Source organism: Aspergillus pseudodeflectus, assembly GCF_044049435.1.
Source record: "Aspergillus pseudodeflectus strain CBS 756.74 chromosome Unknown BJX68scaffold_3, whole genome shotgun sequence".
Lineage (NCBI taxonomy): Eukaryota > Fungi > Ascomycota > Eurotiomycetes > Eurotiales > Aspergillaceae > Aspergillus > Aspergillus pseudodeflectus.
Window position 1 is genome coordinate 128276 of NW_027263779.1, and position 18105 is coordinate 146380.

Sequence of the window (18105 nt, forward strand, 5' to 3'; positions counted from 1 at the left end):
AGCATACGGTGTCTTATCCGTCAGCCTTGTAATGGACCGTTTGATACTCAAAGCTCGTAGGGTCAAAGTGATAAATTAAATCTTGTTTTTTGTAGATGGCCTAGGGGACACTTCTAGCACCTCTGCCAACACTCTCATCATATAATTTTTCATGTACTCCCGCTTCACCCACTTGCAAACATGTTCGTATGATTCCATCATCTAAAACAATCGTGGGCGTCAGTGTCCATTTTGTTACGCTTCTTTAATCAGACAGGAGAACCTGGGCCAAATATCTCCTCCATCAATTGCGAAGAGTAAGCGAAAGAAAAAAAAATGGCCGAACGATTTTAGGTTCCTGTAGAGCATCGCGTTGCTGGGCAACGTAGAAAAAGCAATCCCACGGCTTATCCAAATAGTAATCAGTCCGTATGTTCTCGTTGATATGGTTATCCTGGATGGCGGGCCCGACTGGGTAATGGTCGGCGACACCCATTGGGAGGCCATCAGCGACTGTGCCATACGGAGGAAACGGGCGTGTTTCAAACCTAGACTCCTGAGAAAGCCTGCTACGGCTCGAGGAGAGAACTCAGCCATGACCAAAGAAGACGCAGGCATTCAGATGTGTAGATGTGTGTCAGCACGATAAAGCTATCTAGCTAGGGAGTCGCTAGATATAGCCAAATGACATGAACGAAGACATGTGTGCTAGAACCGTCCATGAAAGAGGAAGGAGCGATACGCAAGGCTTCCAACTGCTCCTCGACTTGTCGATGCTCCAGCTTGCCCTTCTCCCACAGTCTGCTGGACCCGGCGCAGCATCACGCCTTATGCTCGGCGTTTACCTCCTCTGTATGATCAGCTTGACCAAGGCCCTCAGCCTTGATGTCGTACGTTCTCTCCAGCACTCCTCTCCCATCAAATATCTGACTGACCTCCTCCAGCGTCAAGCTGCGAGTCTCAGGGAAGGTGAAGTAGATAACGACCAGCCATAGAACCAGAGCGCAGACGAACACTATATAGTACCGCCATCTCAGATCCTCCAGCGCAATCGGATTAACGAAGCCGTTGAAGATGCCGCTGCAGTATTGTGCCAAGTTGAAGGCCGTAAGTCCCTTTGTGCGCAGCGTATATGGCAGGACTTCAAGGATATACGCAATAGGCACGGGGTTCATGGCCAGGTTGTAGAACGCGCAGAAGACAAACATCATCACCATCACTCCAATAGCCAGTCCTTTATCGCCGTCCTCTGTTTGTTGGTTCCGTGCCGCAAGGATAGTCCAGATGGTGAAAGCGATCAGCATGCCAATGGTAGAAGTTAGCAGGAGGAATCGCAGGAGGAATCGCCTGCCAAGCCGGTCAACAAGGGTAGCAGCGCCGCAGGCGATAACCAAATTATAGATTTGCAGGCCGCCATTGATAAGATTTTGCGTTTCAGGGTTGGTGATGCCAGTGTCAATAAGCACGAGGGCGAGATATGATGAGATGAGTTGGTTACCACACCACTGAATGATGAAGCCGATCGCGACAACGATGAACAGCCGATGACGGTTGCCCTTTGAAAGTGGAGGACATGGATTAGCACCACCTCGGGGCGAGCGAATGCTTAGGAGAGCTTGAGACTTACTTGTTTGGAAGAACTGTAGGTACGAAACTGAATCACATGTGCGCTCAAACTCGATAGCGGCGGTAATCTCGGCGACTTGGAGCCGTACAAGCTCATTTGGCTCTTCTGACCCAGTGTGATGTTCACTAAGAATCTTGGTAGCTTGCGTTGTCTGGTTATTCGCAATAAGCCACCTAGGGCTCTCCGGCACGAAATAGATAAATGCAATCTGTATAATAGACACCGCGGCCTGCAAGAGGGAGGGAATTCGCCAGCTCCAGCTGTTTGGCATCTTAAAGGTGCCGTACGTCGACCAGGCAGCAACGATGGCTCCCACGTACTATATTCATTGTTTGATCAGACTAAATCAAAAGTGAAGAGGTGAGGATGTCTGCTTACCCATGTAGTGTTGTAGACAGCCGTGAAGGCTCGATGTGTTGGGTACGCCAGCTCTCCAAGGAGTGGCGGGGCAGCGGTTGCGACAAATTCCCCGCCTAGACCAATAAAGAATCGCCCAGCTAGGAACATGCCCATATTCTGAGTACATCCTTGCAGCAGCGTGCCCGCAATGATGAGAACAGATCCCAAGAGAATGGGGTGTCGTCGTCCAAATCTATCCGCAGCTGAAGGGAGCGAGAGGCAAAGAAACTATGCCACCAATGACCTGCATGTTAACCATGAGACTCAGGATGGACCCGGATGGGTGATCGAAGTCTGCAAATTCACCCCAGTGTTAGCCCTCAGTACTTTCAACAGAAGTTGACCGACTCGTATGTGTTGGGATACGATCGCACGACTTACATTCCTGCCATTGTGTCACTGTCTGGACACCGTTGAGCATGCTGCCGTCGAAGCCACCCACATAGCTGGTCAAGTACGACACAAAAAGCAATATGTTGAGTTTAACGAGGTGTGGCACACGCCACCATGGCTGGTCGGTACATAGTTGCTGGATCCCCAACTGCTCGCCTCGAGCAGATGCCATGTTCTCGAAATAATTCTTGAGCAACGGGAAAAGTGATACGGGAGACAATGAGAGATGTTGGCGAATTCCCAATTCCTGTACGGACAGAGGGAGTATATATAGTTGAATAATTTATATGTCTCTAGATACCTGGCGCTAACTTGCCGTCTGGAACGGCTCACTGTAAGCTTGGCCTGCTCCCCGCATTTGGTCCCCATGGTTCCATGACTTCGACCACCTGACTAAATCCCGCAGGTGTTCAGCTAGATTCGGGACCTCGGGGCTCGTTCTTTGGAGAGTGGCTGGTAGCCAGGACCAGCGTATTGGAGCGCTTAGAGGGCCTAGAACGAGGATTCCATCGAGGCGTGTCATGAAGCTGCCCGGAGTTTTCGCTGTCTGCTGGTTTTTTTTGGCCTTTCTTTGTTTTGGCTGAGCCTCCAAATTCCGCCGAATTTCACCCAACACCAAGATCCACGATGTTACGAGCGCTAAGATAGCGGTTTGAAGGCTTGTCTGGAGAGGATACCGGCTAAATCCTCTCTTAGGATATCGTGTGTTATTTAAATTCAATCTCTTCACCGTCTTTCCAATACGGAACAACATCAGCAGAGGCGTTTTGGGACTCGGATATCGGTTTCAGGAGCGGGCTAGCTTGCTAAGGTCCTTTTTGGTAGCTATATGCGCACCCTCAATAACACAAAGGTATGGACAGCATGGTTGTGCTGGATGGTGGCTGCGTAGGATAAACCGGCAAATTCACCCCTTCGCCGCCATCCTAACAAGTGTGGAAAACTCCAAGGCAAAGGCTGAAGAGGCTATCAACCCTGAAGCGCCCCCCAGACATGAATGCAGGCCTTTACCCGGAACCACCACCCTGCTGAAAGTGCGCCTGAAACCTCAAACAATAAATCTTACCACCGAGATTGGCAGCTGCACGCACCGTGCGGGGTGGAGGTCGGGGAACTTCTCTTTCAGACGGTGGCTGCCGCACACAGGGTGAAGTAACACTTTCTGTTCATGATCCTCTCCAGTGAAAAGCCCTGCAAGAGCCACGAAACAAAACCCTGCGTCCCGGGGTCCAACGGCAGGGATTGTGTGACGCCTTCAGGCGGACAGATTGTAGGGTAGAATTGATCAGTTTAGAGTTTCAGCAATTCTTGATTCACCCAAAATTTATTAAGTAATTAGATGCGAGGGTATTACCTCTTTACGAAGCGCTATTTCATCTGGCCCTTTTTGCAGTTTCTCAGGCTGCCCCAGCTTCATCAACGTGGCCATGGTTCTCATTGATGTGGACGATAAGATGAAGCTACTAGCTAGTAAAGATACATGGTGCACCTTTACTCTTGAGACATTAAACATCCCCGCAATTACAGATTCCGCGAGTATCCTTCAGCTCCTGGCTCCTTATCTGGCCCATCACTACAACAGACTACCGATGGCGCTCGAGGAACCTCTTTCTTTAATGGAATATGCCACTGCTGATTATATTGTTGATAGCCCCGTCCCCTTTATCTTCCAGATTGGGTTTAGCACCTCATGTGTAGACCTTTCTATTATTTATAAATAGCTTTTAGTATTTTTATTCGTTTTATTCTTCCCTTGGTGGCTAGATTGTCAAAATGCATTGGTTTCAGCAGCATAGCCTTTTTATCACCTACCAGCATTACTTTGGACGTCGCTTTTATACTTAACAAGTATGCGCTCTCCTTCTAAAGATAAGACCATCAAAAATGGCTAGCAGAAAAGGGAATATTTAAAATTATTATCCTGACGAGCGCTGACCCTAATAATAAGGTTCTCTGGCTATCCTGTGATCTTGTTGCCGACTATTTGTGGCCGGGATTATGAATAGATAGACTTCATAGATGATATACTTTAAACGGTCATGGGTGCATTCATGTGAATTGCAGTGTATACATATCCGATTACAACCTTGTGCTTGCACTACTCGATGTGGCTTTTTGGTCACACACAATTGGTTCTTCAGTAGACCGGACAGGAAGTTTAATACTCCACAGAACGTGCATAGAACCTCTAAACGTCGCCAAAGTACTGTCTTAAAGAAATGTGCGAACCTTGATAAACAGTAGCCGGGTCTTCAGATGATTGTGGTGGGATCATCCACGTTGATCCTCTTTTAGCCACAGCCTAGAGGCCCAGATACAAGAATCCTCAGCATTCTTCATACCGTACATTTTGAAAGCAACACCATGCCCTGTTTTTTTTTAGGCGGCTCAGGTTCCTGGCAATGGGTCCGGTGAGTTTGTCCTCGTATCTACGTTCGCAGGAGTATTGCATGACCAGGGAGGAGCAGCTAGATAGTAAGTGCAGGAGCGGTGTGACGAACATCGCAGATACAGAATCATTCTATCAGAAACCTAAAAGTAACCCTTTAATGTTGTCATTCTACAATGAATTTGGAATACCGAACTTGCACCTCGCTATGCTGGTGGCGTATATTCCAATAATGGGCCCTACGAAGTCAAGGCCGGTCATGTCAAGGGTATCAACCCTCCCAAGTTCCTTCCTCACCTCGCAGCTTTCGTCGACTGCATACCAAAGCACGAGCTCCGTCTCAGTATAGTCAATACCAAATGCAATACATGCGTTGTTGTCCAAGACGACAAAATGGCGAGCTGTCTTCAATCCAATAGACTTCGCCTTATTGACAATCTCCAGCACCACATCCCCAGAAACCATATCTAGGAAAGCACGGATGAAGCGGTGCTCATCTTTGTAGTAGCACAGCCCAGTCTTGAGAGCAGAGCCCTTGAGCTTTGATGGCACCAAGGGACCTAGTACTACTGAACTCGAGCCCGTTAGGCGTCTCTGACGCTTGCCAATGAATGTTACTGGCTCGTCTGATTGAGATACGTCCGCCTTCGTTGCCGTCAGGGTGATGATGCTTCCCTCCAGTTTATAATGTTTTCCAATGGGATAGCGGATATGGACGAAAGCCACATCAGGGCGGTCGGCCGCCCTGCTGGCAGGCCATACAGGTAAATCACCTCCCTTGGTGGCAAGCAACGCATCCACCTGGACAGGATCTGTCTTCGGATATCCACCCTCGGGCCAGGTGGCCGTGGTGAGGACAGATTCGCGGCCCATGATGAACCGACCGTTAGTCTTTCTAACGCCCAGGCACACAAAGTACCACTGTCCTGAGGGACTCTAGAAAAGATCGCCGTGACCTGTGTGCTGGATATATGCACTAGGATCCGCCTTCTTCATCACCAGGTTTGCTGGATTCACCTCGTACGGACCCCAGATATCCCGCGACATTGATATTATGGTATGGTGATTGGCAAAACAGCCACCTTCGGTAATAAGAAGGTAATACCATCCGTCCTTCTTATACATGTGCGGACCCTCAGGGTATACCTTGGTAACTCCCTCCCAGAGTAACTTTTCCTCGGAGAGTTTTGCCCCTGTCCTGAGATCAATCTCGAATTGCCGGATCTTGGTCTTGGCATTGGGAGAAGAAGCAGCGCCGACGAGGTATACGCGGTCGTCGTTGTCCCAGAACAAACTGGTGTCAATCCCTTTAAAACCGTAGAAGATCGGGTCGCTCCATTCATCGGCCCAGATGTTTGTGGTTGACAAGATAAAATTTTCATATTCACTCACATCTGGTGCTTGGGATTGCTTATGTAGGATATTAGTGCAGACAATGTAAAAGGTGCCCTTATGATATCGGATCATGGGGGCATAAATTCCCCCCTGTACCTTGTCTTCTGGGACAGTCGGGTCGACGACGATCTTGGTGACAGAGTGTCGGAGGCTTAATTGTCGAGGGCGATTCAAAGCGTTACCTGGTGGTTATCCTCGTCAGCAGGAAACGGTGGCAAGCAACAAAGGCAGGGGAATTTACCAATATGCTTCCACCGCCTAAGGTCGTTTGATTCATATACTGGTACTCCGGGGAATATGTGGAAGCTGGAATTGACAAGAAAGTAGGTGCCATCGACATAGACAAGCGAAGGGTCAGGGGCGAAGCCTGGAATAACAGGGTTAACTCGCACTTACTCCATTGCGCAACACACTACAAAGCTTTGCCGAAATAAGTCCAATAATTTTGCCTCGCTTTATATACTTTTTGAGCTCAGCGAGCGTGTTTGATTTGTGGTCGTTTCGTAGAATGTTCGGACAAATGGTGGGTCTCCAGCTCCACAGTTGCACCGACGGCAGGAGATGGAGTAAAGAATTGCCATGGCCTGGCAAAGACACCGATCGAATGTGCTGGCTGCGAGAGAATTCAATAAGTATACAATGATTGAATGGCATGTGATCTCTACGACGATTGCGTCTCACAATCGTCTAGTTACCTCTTTTCCACAATGATGGCCGCCAACGCCGAACGTCAGGCTCCAATGCATCCCTACCTGCGGCGTGACAATAATCACACTCGTCTTATTGGTACCGGCAAACCCTTTCTCATGCTTGCCGGTGAGCTACATAACTCTTCTCTCAGTTCGGCCCGCTACATGGCCGACGTATGGCCGGCTATGAAGAAACAGGGCATTAATACCTTGCTCGGCTGCGTGTCCTGGGAGCAGATCGAGCCATTCGAGGGCAAGTTTGACTTTTCGGAGCTGGACAAGATTATTCTCGGCGCTCGGGAGCACAATATGCGTCTTGTACTCCTGTGGTTTAGTGCATATAAGAATGCTCTCAGCACGTGCGCTCCTTCGTGGGTCAAAACAGACCCGTAACGATTCCCGAGAGTACTATTAATAGAGCCAGGGGGCGGCCAAAAGATTCTCAATACTATAACGCCCTTGTCTACGGAATGTGCAGAGGCCGACGCAAGGGCGTTTGGCAAGCTGTTACAACACCTGAAGGACTTTGATGCAGACCACTCCACTATCCTCATGATCCAAGTGGAGAATGAGCCGGGGATACTGGGCGATTCGAGAGATAGATCTTTCCTTGCTGAAGCGGCTTTCAGGGAGCCTGTCCCGGAACCCCTTCTCCGTCACCTAGCCGACAACCCACATCTACTATTTGCAAAGCGATTCCCCAACGTCCTAAAAGACGGAGAGCACTCATAAGAAGATGCCTTTGGAGCCAGAGCGCCCGCCGACGAGGTGTTTATGGCTTTTTATTTTGCCCGCTACATAGAAAGGGTCGCCGCTTTCGGCAAGAAGCGCTACCCGATACCACACTATGCCAACGCCTGGCTTAACCTAGATGGCCTCGATGCTCTAGATGCCGGTCTCGCTTCATCAGTAGTATCCAGTGCTGCCGTCGCTAGAGCTTTTAGCCCGGGGTAGTACCCTTCTGGTGGACCTTGCGCGCACGTTCTTGATATCTGGCGATTTGCCGCCCCTTCGTTGGACTTTATCTCGCCGGACCTCTACTTGCAGGATTACGAGAAGGTATGTAACGATTTTACAGATAAGGGAAATCCACTCTTCATTCCAGAACAGAGGCGCGATGAACACGGGGCTCGCAGGATATGGCTCGCCCATGGAGCGTATGGTGCGTTAGGGGTAAGTCCGTTTGGCATCGACACAGGTGCGGAAGCCGTTGGCAGGGAGTACAAACTACTGAGCCAGGTCAAGGATCTGGTAGTGGGTTCTTCGCTGGTCGACCGCCTCGAATTCTACTTTGATGAGATACGGGATTGAAGACTTGAGAAGCCATGGACTAAGTTATTCGGGGAGATGCAAGTCACTGTTGAGCGAGCGTCTGTCTTCGGTAAACCGGGCCCTGGTGCCGGAATTATCATCAGGCTGGCTGATCAGAAGTTCCTACTTGTCGGATACGGCTTCCAGGTCTCCTTCAAAAGTGTGAAAAAAGGAGTTAGGTTCACCGGGATTTTGAAGGCCAAGGAAATGGAAGTAAGTGAAGAGGGCAATCTCCGTCCACTGCGCCTGTTGAACGGCAATGAGACGAGAGGAGGCTCTGCTATGGTCTTGCCCAATAAAGAGCCCAGCCCAGGAGAGTTCCCTATTACGACTTGCATACCTGCTCGCACGGGTATTGCAGAGGTTGACGTTTATATTCTAAACAAGACGACCTAGCTACTGATTATCTCAAGAAAGTATCATCACTAACACCATATAAGAACCGCTCTCCCTGGACGAGATCCGGCCTTAACTTTTAATTTTAGGACTATTCGTCTCACGATAGTACCTGGCTGTGAAACATAATGTCGCTTGCTAGTCCGTAGAAAAGAGTTTACAACAAAACAGTATGGTTTAAGCAGCCTGCCTGAATAGTGGCCATCAGCAGCGCATCCTTTCCGTCTTCCGTGCATAGAGACTGTGCTCCCAAGAGGGAATGCTTGACGGTGGGGAAGATAAGGTGGTCGAGAGCGAAAAGCCGCAGTTGAGGGGAGGGAACGGAACGGCGTGGCTTGTCTGACGTGTTTTGTCACCGGACTAGATCGTTCGACCGCGTCTCATTACTACTTTTTTATTTGTTGGCAGCGCTAGCCGATCATCGGCCGTCTATTTCTGGAGAGCGTATGCCCTTGCGGGGCCAAGAGGATTATCCCCCATTCCACTGCGGGCATCGATTAAGCGGACTAGTATCTCGGCGAAATACCCCGACTTTAAGATCCACAAACCCCCGGACAATATGAGGTCTAACCATCTTTCGTCAAATCCTCGGTTTCTTGAATAGGTTGCCCTCTGTCAGATGCGATGAGGTATCCACAGGGGCTGCAAGTCCGATACAACTGTTAGCTAGATATTAAGGAATCCCAGATAGACTTTGAGCGGTACGCGAGAGTATGTTATAAGCAGTCCGGAGACAAGGTCGAGAATTGGATCACACTGAATGAGTCATGGAATACTTCTATCAATGTAAGTATCAAGTCACTCTCATCATCTTATTTACCACTTGGGTAGGGGCTAAGATGGCCATTGGGATTCGTAAGATGCACCGAACCCCCAGGCCGAAGTAGCACTCATCACGCCTGCGCCTTGGGCGATTCCAAAACTCAATTGTTGGCAAGTCCCTTATCCTATCACACGCTGAAAGATTTACGACGTTTCATGGCTCCACACATCCCATTCAAAATGGCGGCTCCAACTTCCAGATCTTTCTTATACAAATACGAGTTTGTCCTGAGGCTGTGGTTGGCTCCCACGGATATGCAGGGATTTTAGTGGAAGGGGATAACTAGAGATCTTCTAGGACCGGTTCTCATTGGCAGTGCTGCCGCCCACCCCTTTTCGTGTTCGTATATCAGGATGCTCGTACAGAGAGCTATGGTGGCGGAAAAGCTAACTGGATTGATCCACTCTTCCACTAGGAGAGCGTGCCATGTAGATTCAATAATACAATATTCTATGGATGCGTAGGAAGTTATATTAAGTTAAGCACAGTGCTAGTAGCACATATGACCGAGGGCGTCAGGTAGGGTATATCACTTGTGGCTTCTTGGTGGCGGAATAATAGCGAGCTTCCACCTGAATAACTTCATAAGGAGCTCTCATCCATTGGCCGATATTGAAGGAATATGACTCTTTTGACGTTCAGGATTCAATCCTTGTGGCCATTCAACGCTCAAGGACATGATGTGCAATGAACGGAGCAGTTGCCCCATCCGCCGGTCCCATGGCTCCTACCGAACAGTCCACGAGGATGCATTCTAGATACCAATAATATCATCGCTCATCAGTAGAAGTGCACTGCCTTGAGGCAATCACTTTACTTCGATTGTCTCTCAAGTGCGGATGTAGGCCCGCAATTACTAGCCTTACACTCTTAAACATCCTAGTTGGAGCGACATAAATACTCAAGAGCCTGGAAGCAATAAGGTCATTTCGGGTGATTTTCAAAATTATATCCCTACTCTCTTTTCCTGGAATTATCCCACTCATTCTTTCCCTCGTTGTTTTGTTTTTGTCTTTGTCACTTTTCGTGTTCTTTAGAATCGTATCAGTACACCTCACAATGGTCGCCACGAAATGTTCGGGCGATGCTGCCTTCGCCTTCTATCGTTACGATCCCAGCATGGGCGGCGCCATTCTCTTCGTCCTCCTCTTCATCGGTACGACTGGGTATCATATTCTGCAAATGTTCAGGTCCCGCATCCGGATTTTTGTTCCCTTTGTCATCGGAAGCATATGTTCGTATACTCTAATATCCCGAGGCCGCAATTTGCCTATATAACGTCTTGTCCACATACCATACCACAATCTACCTGCTTGATTGGCTTGGAATTTCCGTCGATGATATGAATATTTGACCGGGTCATTAAAACACCTGCACTGTCCATTTCAGCATTATGGTTTCTGCCCTTCAGACAAGAACTGCTCGCTTGTCACGTGGATAACCATTCTTTTGTACGAGTATAAACAGGGCAACCCGTTATCTTTAACCTCCAGAATCACATGCAGAGTCTGACCCGTAGCCAATTGGCTCCCCGTACCAAAGCGAACTGCACAATGTTCAGGCTCAGGAAGAGTAATCCTTGCCTTGCCGCCCGGGACTCCGGGGTCCTCAGTAGACGTGATCTCAAGCACAGCAACCTGGGGATCAGTGACTAGTCCTAGCGCTGCTGTTGGCTCCCGGTACTGAAACTACCTGAAAGTCAACTGGTCTCCATCTGGATCGTAGCTATCCGACGCATCAAGAAAGACACTCTCACCCGCCTTCGCAAAGATCATCAACGGCTCGGGCCCCTGATCCCCATTGACAACCACAACCGGTGCATGGTTTGCCGCCGCTGCACCTTCAACCGTCCACCTCATCCGCGCCGCAAAGTCGTTCTGATATGCTTCCCGCCATCTCCAGATTGTCGCCCGGGTACTAACATAGCACCGACCATCCGCACCAACCACCCTATCTATCGTATCACTGTAATGCCGGGCCGCGAGCCCCATGTCCACAGGGGCATACCGACCACCCCAGCTCCCCCATTCAGGGTGTTCGGCGCACCCGAGCCCGTTCTGGATAAGGTAGAGGAACGTCGGCGTGTCACCTTCCATAATATACAGGGTATCTGGGTATACGCCGCCCAACGGTCCGATCTTCTGGATATGATCTTTACCCACAGAGGGCTGACTTTGGTAGTATCCGGGCCTCCAAAGTCGGGGAATTCAGGTCCTTGAAGATCGCCGGAGATGCCAGTCCATGTAGCAAGGGCGTAGCTATTCCAAGCGTGCACGGAACATATATAGAAGATATCCGGGTAACGGGTACGGATCCAGAGACGGGTGTCATCCTGGTCAGAAATAGCATAGACGCGAAGTCGAGAGCGAAGATTGGTAAAGGCCGAGACTGATTGGGTCTTGTGGAGGTATTGCAGGGCCTGGGCAAGGACGTTTGTACCGCCCCAGCAAAGCACCCAGAGAGAATCGTTAGAAGAACAAGATAATTGCTCAATCAAAAGTTCTGAGCCGTCGCTAAGCGGGATATCCGGGTCTAGGGCTCGCTTTCCGTAAACTGGCGGTCCCTGGCGGATGATACCAAGAAGGTCTTCGGCCGCGGGGTATTGGTTCTCTGGGTGTACATGTGTGTTGAGATTTGGCACAACAGCCGCATAGGCATTAATCGACCTTTCTATTTCGCCTGGATACACTGACGTGCGAAGCCAGGTTGATGTACGGGCGACTATGCCCCTGATGTCGAATTCGTTTCCGTAGAGCAGAAGTCGGACTAGGGATTGGGTATCGTCGGGCTCGTTTGCAATATCAGTGATCACAAAGACCCGGGGCCTGGAGCGGCAGAAGCGGAGTCTGCGCTGGTCGAACACCATTCTCTCAGTTTCTGGCGTGAACCAGCTCCGGGGTAATATCCGCACTGCTCTGGCCGATGAGACACTTATTACCACCCCTTGGCTGACTGAACTGCAAGCGGCATCGAACTTAAATAAAAGGGGATTGCAACCGGCTTGACCTGATGGGTCAGCTGCCTGACTTCAGCGTCGGCTACCCAATATTAGCCTAGATTTTCCTAATTCCCAGGAGAGCGGTTGATATTCCACCGATGATTTCCAAGCGGGGTATTCGGAACCACGAGAATAAAGCTGGAGCAGTCGACGCTTGGCGGGCCCAGTGAATGGCAAGCTTCATGTCACAAAGGTTACAGTTGCCCTTTCCTAGGCTTTGCACAAAAAAGGAATCTATAGCCTATAGAGTCCTAGCTTCCATCCCGCATATCCTACCCCTCCGTAGTGGACAATAAAACCTACTGTGCGAATATCTCGGTCAAGGAAGAAGACTCGGGAAAGACGTTGGAAACTGGAAAAGCTGAGATATTTGAGATATAATCTAGATTACCCTGGGATAGTACAGACACTTATAAGCGTCGTAGCCACTCACCGAATGAAGCTCTGGATTGAGCTTCATAAACCTGGCGAAATTCATGGTTGTTGGAAACTTCGCGCAGGAGCATAGTTGCACCGGCCAATCGGCGAGTTGTGTTGGTTTCCTTGGACTTGGAGATTAGAGAAATTAACGCAACAAGAAGCAGTCAGTCAAGGATTCACTGCTATTGGCATGCTTCCTGGTCCCGCTGATTGCAGAAATCGACGAGTCCGAACAGCAATTAATGCCTTAGCTCGCAAGGAGCAGCCTGACCAGGGACTGAATCTGCCAGCTCTGGCAGGAAGCCTGGCACGAAGCCTGGGATTTGATTGGGAGGTTTATTGAGGAATGTGGGGGAAACCACTACTCAACGTCAATAAAATGTTACTTAAGGCCCGGATGATAATGACCCGAGAAGTAAATCAGGTGAGGTCCACGCGTTTTTAGTCTTGGTGGGAGAGCAATCCAAATTGTTGGGAAGAATCCAGAAGAGGTACGAGTACGAACGAGAAAACGAAGAGCGCGCCACAGTTTGAGTGCAAGTGCCAAGCTAAGCTGAGTGAAAGCTGTTCTCTCATCTTCATGTCTGAACTGGCAGTAGGATCAACTTGCGAACCCCTTCCAACTAAAGGCGACCAAAAGCACCGTGTTCTTCCAGGCAATCGTCCACGGCGAGGCGTTTGAGGCAGCAACCTTTCCTGGCAGTGTTTGTGGCTCTGTTCGAAGTGGCGCGACTTACTCACCCGGCGGCGCCCACCCGACTTCTATCCCCGGTTAAGCCACACGCGGGTAGGTTAGATGCGAATCCCTACTGTTGTATGTTTTTGCTAGACTTTTATGCATTGGTGGTGGTTTGCTACTGGATCAATTAACGGCCGCCAACTATCATACTAGCCGAAAGGCGGTGGTTAAGGCGATGAGGCTACCTTGACGATTCTATCGATAGTCTCCTGAACACTCTCCTCCTGCAACCCAAGCAGATCGTTTGCCAGCTTCCTATCCTTTGCATAGTTTGCACCCAAACCAGGAAGGTTTGAGTAAGCCGTGGCGCGCACGAGAGTAAGTGCACCGCTAAAATCGCCCTGACCAAGCTTCTTGGTGCCATCGGCAACCTCTGCTTCGGTTGTTGTATTGACCACGGTCCACGAGGAGGACGTGGCGCGTTCAAACGCAGCAAGGACTTCGCGCTGAGAGGTCTCCACAGAGGAAACATAGAGGTACTGGTTGGCGGTAGCCTGAGGACGCTCCAGAACAGAGATCAGGGCGTCTCCCAGCTGCTTTTGGTTGGTCATTGTGAACTTGCTGTCGCCTGAATCCCAGATGGTTGCAGTTCGAGCTGCGATATCGTAGCCCAGGAAGCCGTTGGCAAGGCCCTATCATCCGTCAGTGAGAAAGCTCTCGCGAGAGGAATGGTTACTCCTACCCAGTCAAACAGACCAGACGTGGCGATTCCAGTCCAGGTAAATGAATCCGTCTCCTTCGACCTGAGGTACTCAATGACTTCCTTCTTTTGGGCGAACAATGGAAGTAACCCGAGGACCACATCGTTCAGGGCATCCGATGAGAATTCCGAGGGGATAAACCTTGAGACACCGGCTGCAATGGAGGCATCGATGAGATTCTTCTGCTCGCCGAATCCGGTTGCGCCGACTGCGGAGATCACGGCGTGTTGTCCCTTGAGTGCAGCCTGGAGATCCGCACTAGAGAAGTCGGACTTGCGGACCGTGGCGCCAGATGGGAACGTAGCAGTACTCGAGGCGCGAGTCAAGACGGTGACATTGAACTCAGAGGCTTCTAAAAGTGCTGCAAGAATGATTTGGCCGATGTTTCCGCTTGCCTGTAGGACGTCAGATGGCGCAAACCTCTGAAGGTTGGTATACTTACACCAACGAGGGCAATGTTCTTGAGAGCAGATGCCATTCTTGCCTGACTGGAATTGGATTGAGCGAATAAATCCTGAGAGAATGATAGATTGAGGATCTGTGTTGGATCAGATCTTGCTAGGAAATGGCGTATTTATGGCCCGTTAGAGCTGATGAGCAGGCCATGTTTTTAATCCGAGATACGACTGACAAATCGGTCGGACACGAACCGCTGCGTCCGCTCCGCGATGCAATCAAATGTATAGAAAGGATGAGTCTTTGAAGCTCAGCTTGAGCTTAGAAATGGAAATACACGTGGCTCCGCTATCTCCACGTCTGACCAAGCCTAAATCGGCTGGGCCTGCATTTCCTCTCAGCTTCCTTGGTTAGATTGCGGCGAATCCTCTAATCTGGGTTAGTCTGGCCGTGTGCATAGGCAGCAAAGGCAGTGCAGATGGTCCCCACTGCGGTGTCGTGCTCGGCTTTGTCAGTGGCCTCGCCGGACGTTGTCCGCTCCCTCCGCTCCCTCCGTTCTCTCCGTTCTCTCCGATCCTCTCCCCTCTCCCATTGCAAATCAGTCGAACTTTGGAGACTTTGGGTAGTCCGAAGCTCAGATATCATATCCAAATGCCACGGAGGCAGATTGCGCCCGGTCGCTCCTGCTTCGAGTGTCGCCGCCGCAAGATCAAGTGCGACCGCTCGCATCCGTGCTCCTACTGCGTCAAAACCCGGATCAAGTGCAAGTACCCTGCAGGACGATCTGTTCTCGATGAAGACCAAACGGCTCTTGATCGCGTTGCATCTCTAGAGACGAGACTTTTTGCCGTCGAGCAACGACTATCTGAGGTCGATAAATCGTACCCAGGCCCCTTGCCAGCGAGCCCGTCCATACTCGAGCATGACCATGCAGAACTATCAGAAAGCCGCCAGCAGCCGACACAGTACCTGATGGATGAGCCGGCTTCAGCCCAATCTATAGGGATTGCACCCTCGTCAATTGTTAAACCGCAACTGCCAATCGATTTAGACCAGTTCCGCCCATCTCGCCCAACTATTGCTCTGCTCTGGCAAAAGTACTTGGAGGTTGTCGACCCTCTGCTGAAAGTGTTTCATACGCCCACAGTACAAAAACTGGTGATGAAGGCAGTACGTGGTCGGGATGCATTGGACTTGGCCTCCGAATGCCTGCTCTTTGTTATCTATTATGCAGTAGTGGTTGTCACGTCTAGTGAGGACTGCCTAGAGCAGTTTGCGGAAGCGAGGTCCGTTCTGCTTAATAGGTAGGGCTTCGACAATTTTGCGCTGTCTTGCTTATGGAATCAGGTACCGTACCGCGTGTGAGAACCTTCTTTCTCGCTTAAACCTCCTGGAGGCATCAGATATGGTGGTCTTGCAAGCGTTAACGATCTACTTGGTAAGTACCCGATATTTCCTGTCCTTGACAGCCACTCACCCTCCTAGGTTACCGGGCGATCGGATGATCAAGGGGCAGACGTCTACGCTCGTGTAGGATTAGCTGTTGGAATGGCTCTCAAGATGGGACTCAACAAGGACGGAGAAGCAGCCGGACTCCCTCAGTTTGAAGTCGAGATGCGACGTCGTCTCTGGTGGCAGCTCTGCATCCTGGACATCCGTGTGGCAGAGGACCGTCAGTCAGAGCCCTGTATCCTCGAATCATCATTCAACACGCGGCTACCGTCAAATGTGGCAGATGCAAATCTCCATCCTGCGATGAGCCGACCCATGGTCGCCGAAACTGGCCGAACAGAGATGCTATACAGCTTGGTTCGCTTTGAGGGGAGCTACTTCGCCCGACAACTGGTGTTCTCCAAAGGGTTTTCCGACGAAAACGACTACATGTCAATGACAATGCCTCAAAGGCGCCATGCTATTGACCTCTTTCAAGACCGAATTGAGAACCAGTACCTGGCGCATTGTGATGAGCAGGTCCCATTCGACAGGGTTACGATAGAATCCATGAGACTTGTGCTGGCAAAGCTTCGGCTGGTGCCTCAAACTCAAACTCCTCAGGAAGACCAACCACCAAGCATTGGTGCCTGGGTAAAGCTCCTCCAAGATGCCGAAAATCTCCGGCAATACGAGGCCGGGAAGCAATGGCTGTGGTTGTTCCAGACGTATATTGAGTGGGATGCACTCATTAACCTACTTGTGCGTCTGCGCGAAGAGCCCTTCGGACAAGCACGGGCCTGGGAACTAGCGTCTCGTGTCTTTGATTACTGGAAAACCGCTCAGCCCGTGTCCGACAATCATCGCTGGAAGAAAATTGAGAAACTCCGACAGGAAGTGCTTGTCTCGCGTGGGCAATGGGCGTTTGAACCGGCTATCACAGTCTAAGTGACAGGTACACCAAGCTTTCCAACGACCATCGCCAGCTTTGGCAGATTTATCAGCTTCTGCTGGGCTTGCGTTGTTTACTCGAGGAGTCGACGTCAGAGCCGGTGGGATCGCTTCAAAACAGGGCAGGCCAAGCTCGACCTCGTGTCCGGATTAATAATGCAGCGTTCGGGGGCCGAAGCCTGTATAAATACCGGTTCGTACCCCACAGATCGAATCCCTCCGTCATTCAAAGCCCCAGATCACATTTGACCAATATGCCCGACATCAAATTCTTCCACGCGCCCGGCGCCTGCAGCCTCGCACCGCACATCCTCCTCCACGAGGCAGGACTCCGCTACGAGCCCCTGCTAATCCAATACGACGGGTTTGAAATCCAGTTCTCGCCCGAATACAAGAATCTGAACCCCAAAATGCGTGTCCCGGTCATTGTCGTCGACGGCGAAGTCATCACCGAACTCCCCGCCGTCTGCACCATCATCTCCCAACTTGCGCCGGCCAAGAATTTCATGGGCAAGACACCACTTGAAACGGTTCGGGTATACGAATGGATGAACTATCTCTCCGGGACTGTCCACTCTGCCGCGTTTGGGCATTTGTTCAGGCCGTGGCGGTGGACGACAGATCCGGATCCCACGGTGCATCAGGGGATCAAGGACAAGGCGAGGGAGAATGTCATAGAAGCCTTTGCGTACATTGAGAGCAAGCTGCAAGGGGAACATGCCGTTGGCGACGAGCTGACTGCTGTCGACGCGTTTTTGTATCCGCTGTATCGCTGGGCTGGCAAGAGGGACATTGATCTTAGCGTGTACCCCAAGTATACCGCTCTGGTTGAAGCGCTGGAGAGGAGGGACTCTGTGCAGGCTGTCTTGAAGGCGGAAGGTATCAAGGCTGTGGGAGATCTCGAAAAGATCGAATAGTTGGACGGGGGGAGGACTCAGCAGGGTCAAACGACAAATGTATCGAGAATGATGGATATGATAATCATAGTTCTTGAAAGAAACGGAAGTATTACTGACCTCAGTATTCCTCGCACTCTCTTGCTTAGCTTAACCAGTGGTCCCTTTACCA

At 50.5% G+C, this 18105-nt stretch overlaps 7 protein-coding genes across 7 annotated transcripts; 3 read left to right on the forward strand and 4 right to left on the reverse strand.

Annotated features, from left to right (window-relative positions):
- Positions 1-800: 800 nt before the first annotated feature.
- BJX68DRAFT_252237 (uncharacterized protein) lies at positions 801-2570 on the reverse strand (the record flags this gene model as incomplete). The annotated part of the gene is made up of 5 exons (XM_071042516.1): positions 801-1567; positions 1607-1925; positions 1985-2208; positions 2243-2299; positions 2387-2570. The coding sequence occupies 5 exons, from the start codon at positions 2568-2570 to the stop codon at positions 801-803; spliced, it is 1551 nt and encodes a 516-aa protein (XP_070904134.1).
- A 2388-nt stretch (positions 2571-4958) lies between these two features.
- Positions 4959-6763, reverse strand: BJX68DRAFT_252238 (glycoside hydrolase family 43 protein; the record flags this gene model as incomplete). The annotated part of the gene is made up of 4 exons (XM_071042517.1): positions 4959-5713; positions 5744-6364; positions 6424-6573; positions 6646-6763. The coding sequence occupies 4 exons, from the start codon at positions 6761-6763 to the stop codon at positions 4959-4961; spliced, it is 1644 nt and encodes a 547-aa protein (XP_070904135.1).
- A 159-nt stretch (positions 6764-6922) lies between these two features.
- BJX68DRAFT_252239 (glycoside hydrolase superfamily) lies at positions 6923-8578 on the forward strand (the record flags this gene model as incomplete). The annotated part of the gene is made up of 5 exons (XM_071042518.1): positions 6923-7246; positions 7292-7576; positions 7640-7783; positions 7826-8140; positions 8195-8578. 5 exons carry the CDS (start codon positions 6923-6925, stop codon positions 8576-8578), a joined length of 1452 nt encoding a protein of 483 aa, XP_070904136.1.
- Positions 8579-10792: 2214 nt separating this feature from the next.
- Positions 10793-12267, reverse strand: BJX68DRAFT_252240 (uncharacterized protein; the record flags this gene model as incomplete). Its single annotated transcript, XM_071042519.1, has 3 exons — positions 10793-11089; positions 11150-11542; positions 11575-12267. 3 exons carry the CDS (start codon positions 12265-12267, stop codon positions 10793-10795), a joined length of 1383 nt encoding a protein of 460 aa, XP_070904137.1.
- Positions 12268-13725: 1458 nt separating this feature from the next.
- On the reverse strand, positions 13726-14737 carry BJX68DRAFT_261649 (aromatic alcohol reductase; the record flags this gene model as incomplete). Its single annotated transcript, XM_071044197.1, has 3 exons — positions 13726-14190; positions 14241-14654; positions 14702-14737. 3 exons carry the CDS (start codon positions 14735-14737, stop codon positions 13726-13728), a joined length of 915 nt encoding a protein of 304 aa, XP_070904138.1.
- Positions 14738-15196: 459 nt separating this feature from the next.
- BJX68DRAFT_114140 (transcription factor domain-containing protein) lies at positions 15197-17209 on the forward strand. Its single transcript, XM_071035968.1, has 3 exons — positions 15197-15959; positions 16003-16093; positions 16141-17209. The coding sequence occupies exons 1-3, from the start codon at positions 15307-15309 to the stop codon at positions 17032-17034; spliced, it is 1638 nt and encodes a 545-aa protein (XP_070904139.1). The 5' UTR covers positions 15197-15306; the 3' UTR covers positions 17035-17209.
- An 82-nt stretch (positions 17210-17291) lies between these two features.
- On the forward strand, positions 17292-17954 carry BJX68DRAFT_261651 (glutathione S-transferase family protein; the record flags this gene model as incomplete). Its single annotated transcript, XM_071044198.1, has 1 exon — positions 17292-17954. One exon carries the CDS (start codon positions 17292-17294, stop codon positions 17952-17954), a length of 663 nt encoding a protein of 220 aa, XP_070904140.1.
- Between the last annotated feature and the right edge of the window lie 151 nt (positions 17955-18105).

Bases quoted from the DNA above. Each gene is read 5' to 3' on its own strand.
- BJX68DRAFT_114140 (XM_071035968.1), top strand. From the start codon at position 15,307: ATGCCACGGAGGCAGATTGCGCCCGGTCGCTCCTGCTTCGAGTGTCGC. The intron at 15,960-16,002 runs GTAGGGCTTCGA...TTATGGAATCAG, and splicing joins AGGTCCGTTCTGCTTAATAG to GTACCGTACCGCGTGTGAGA. The intron at 16,094-16,140 runs GTAAGTACCCGA...TCACCCTCCTAG, and splicing joins AAGCGTTAACGATCTACTTG to GTTACCGGGCGATCGGATGA.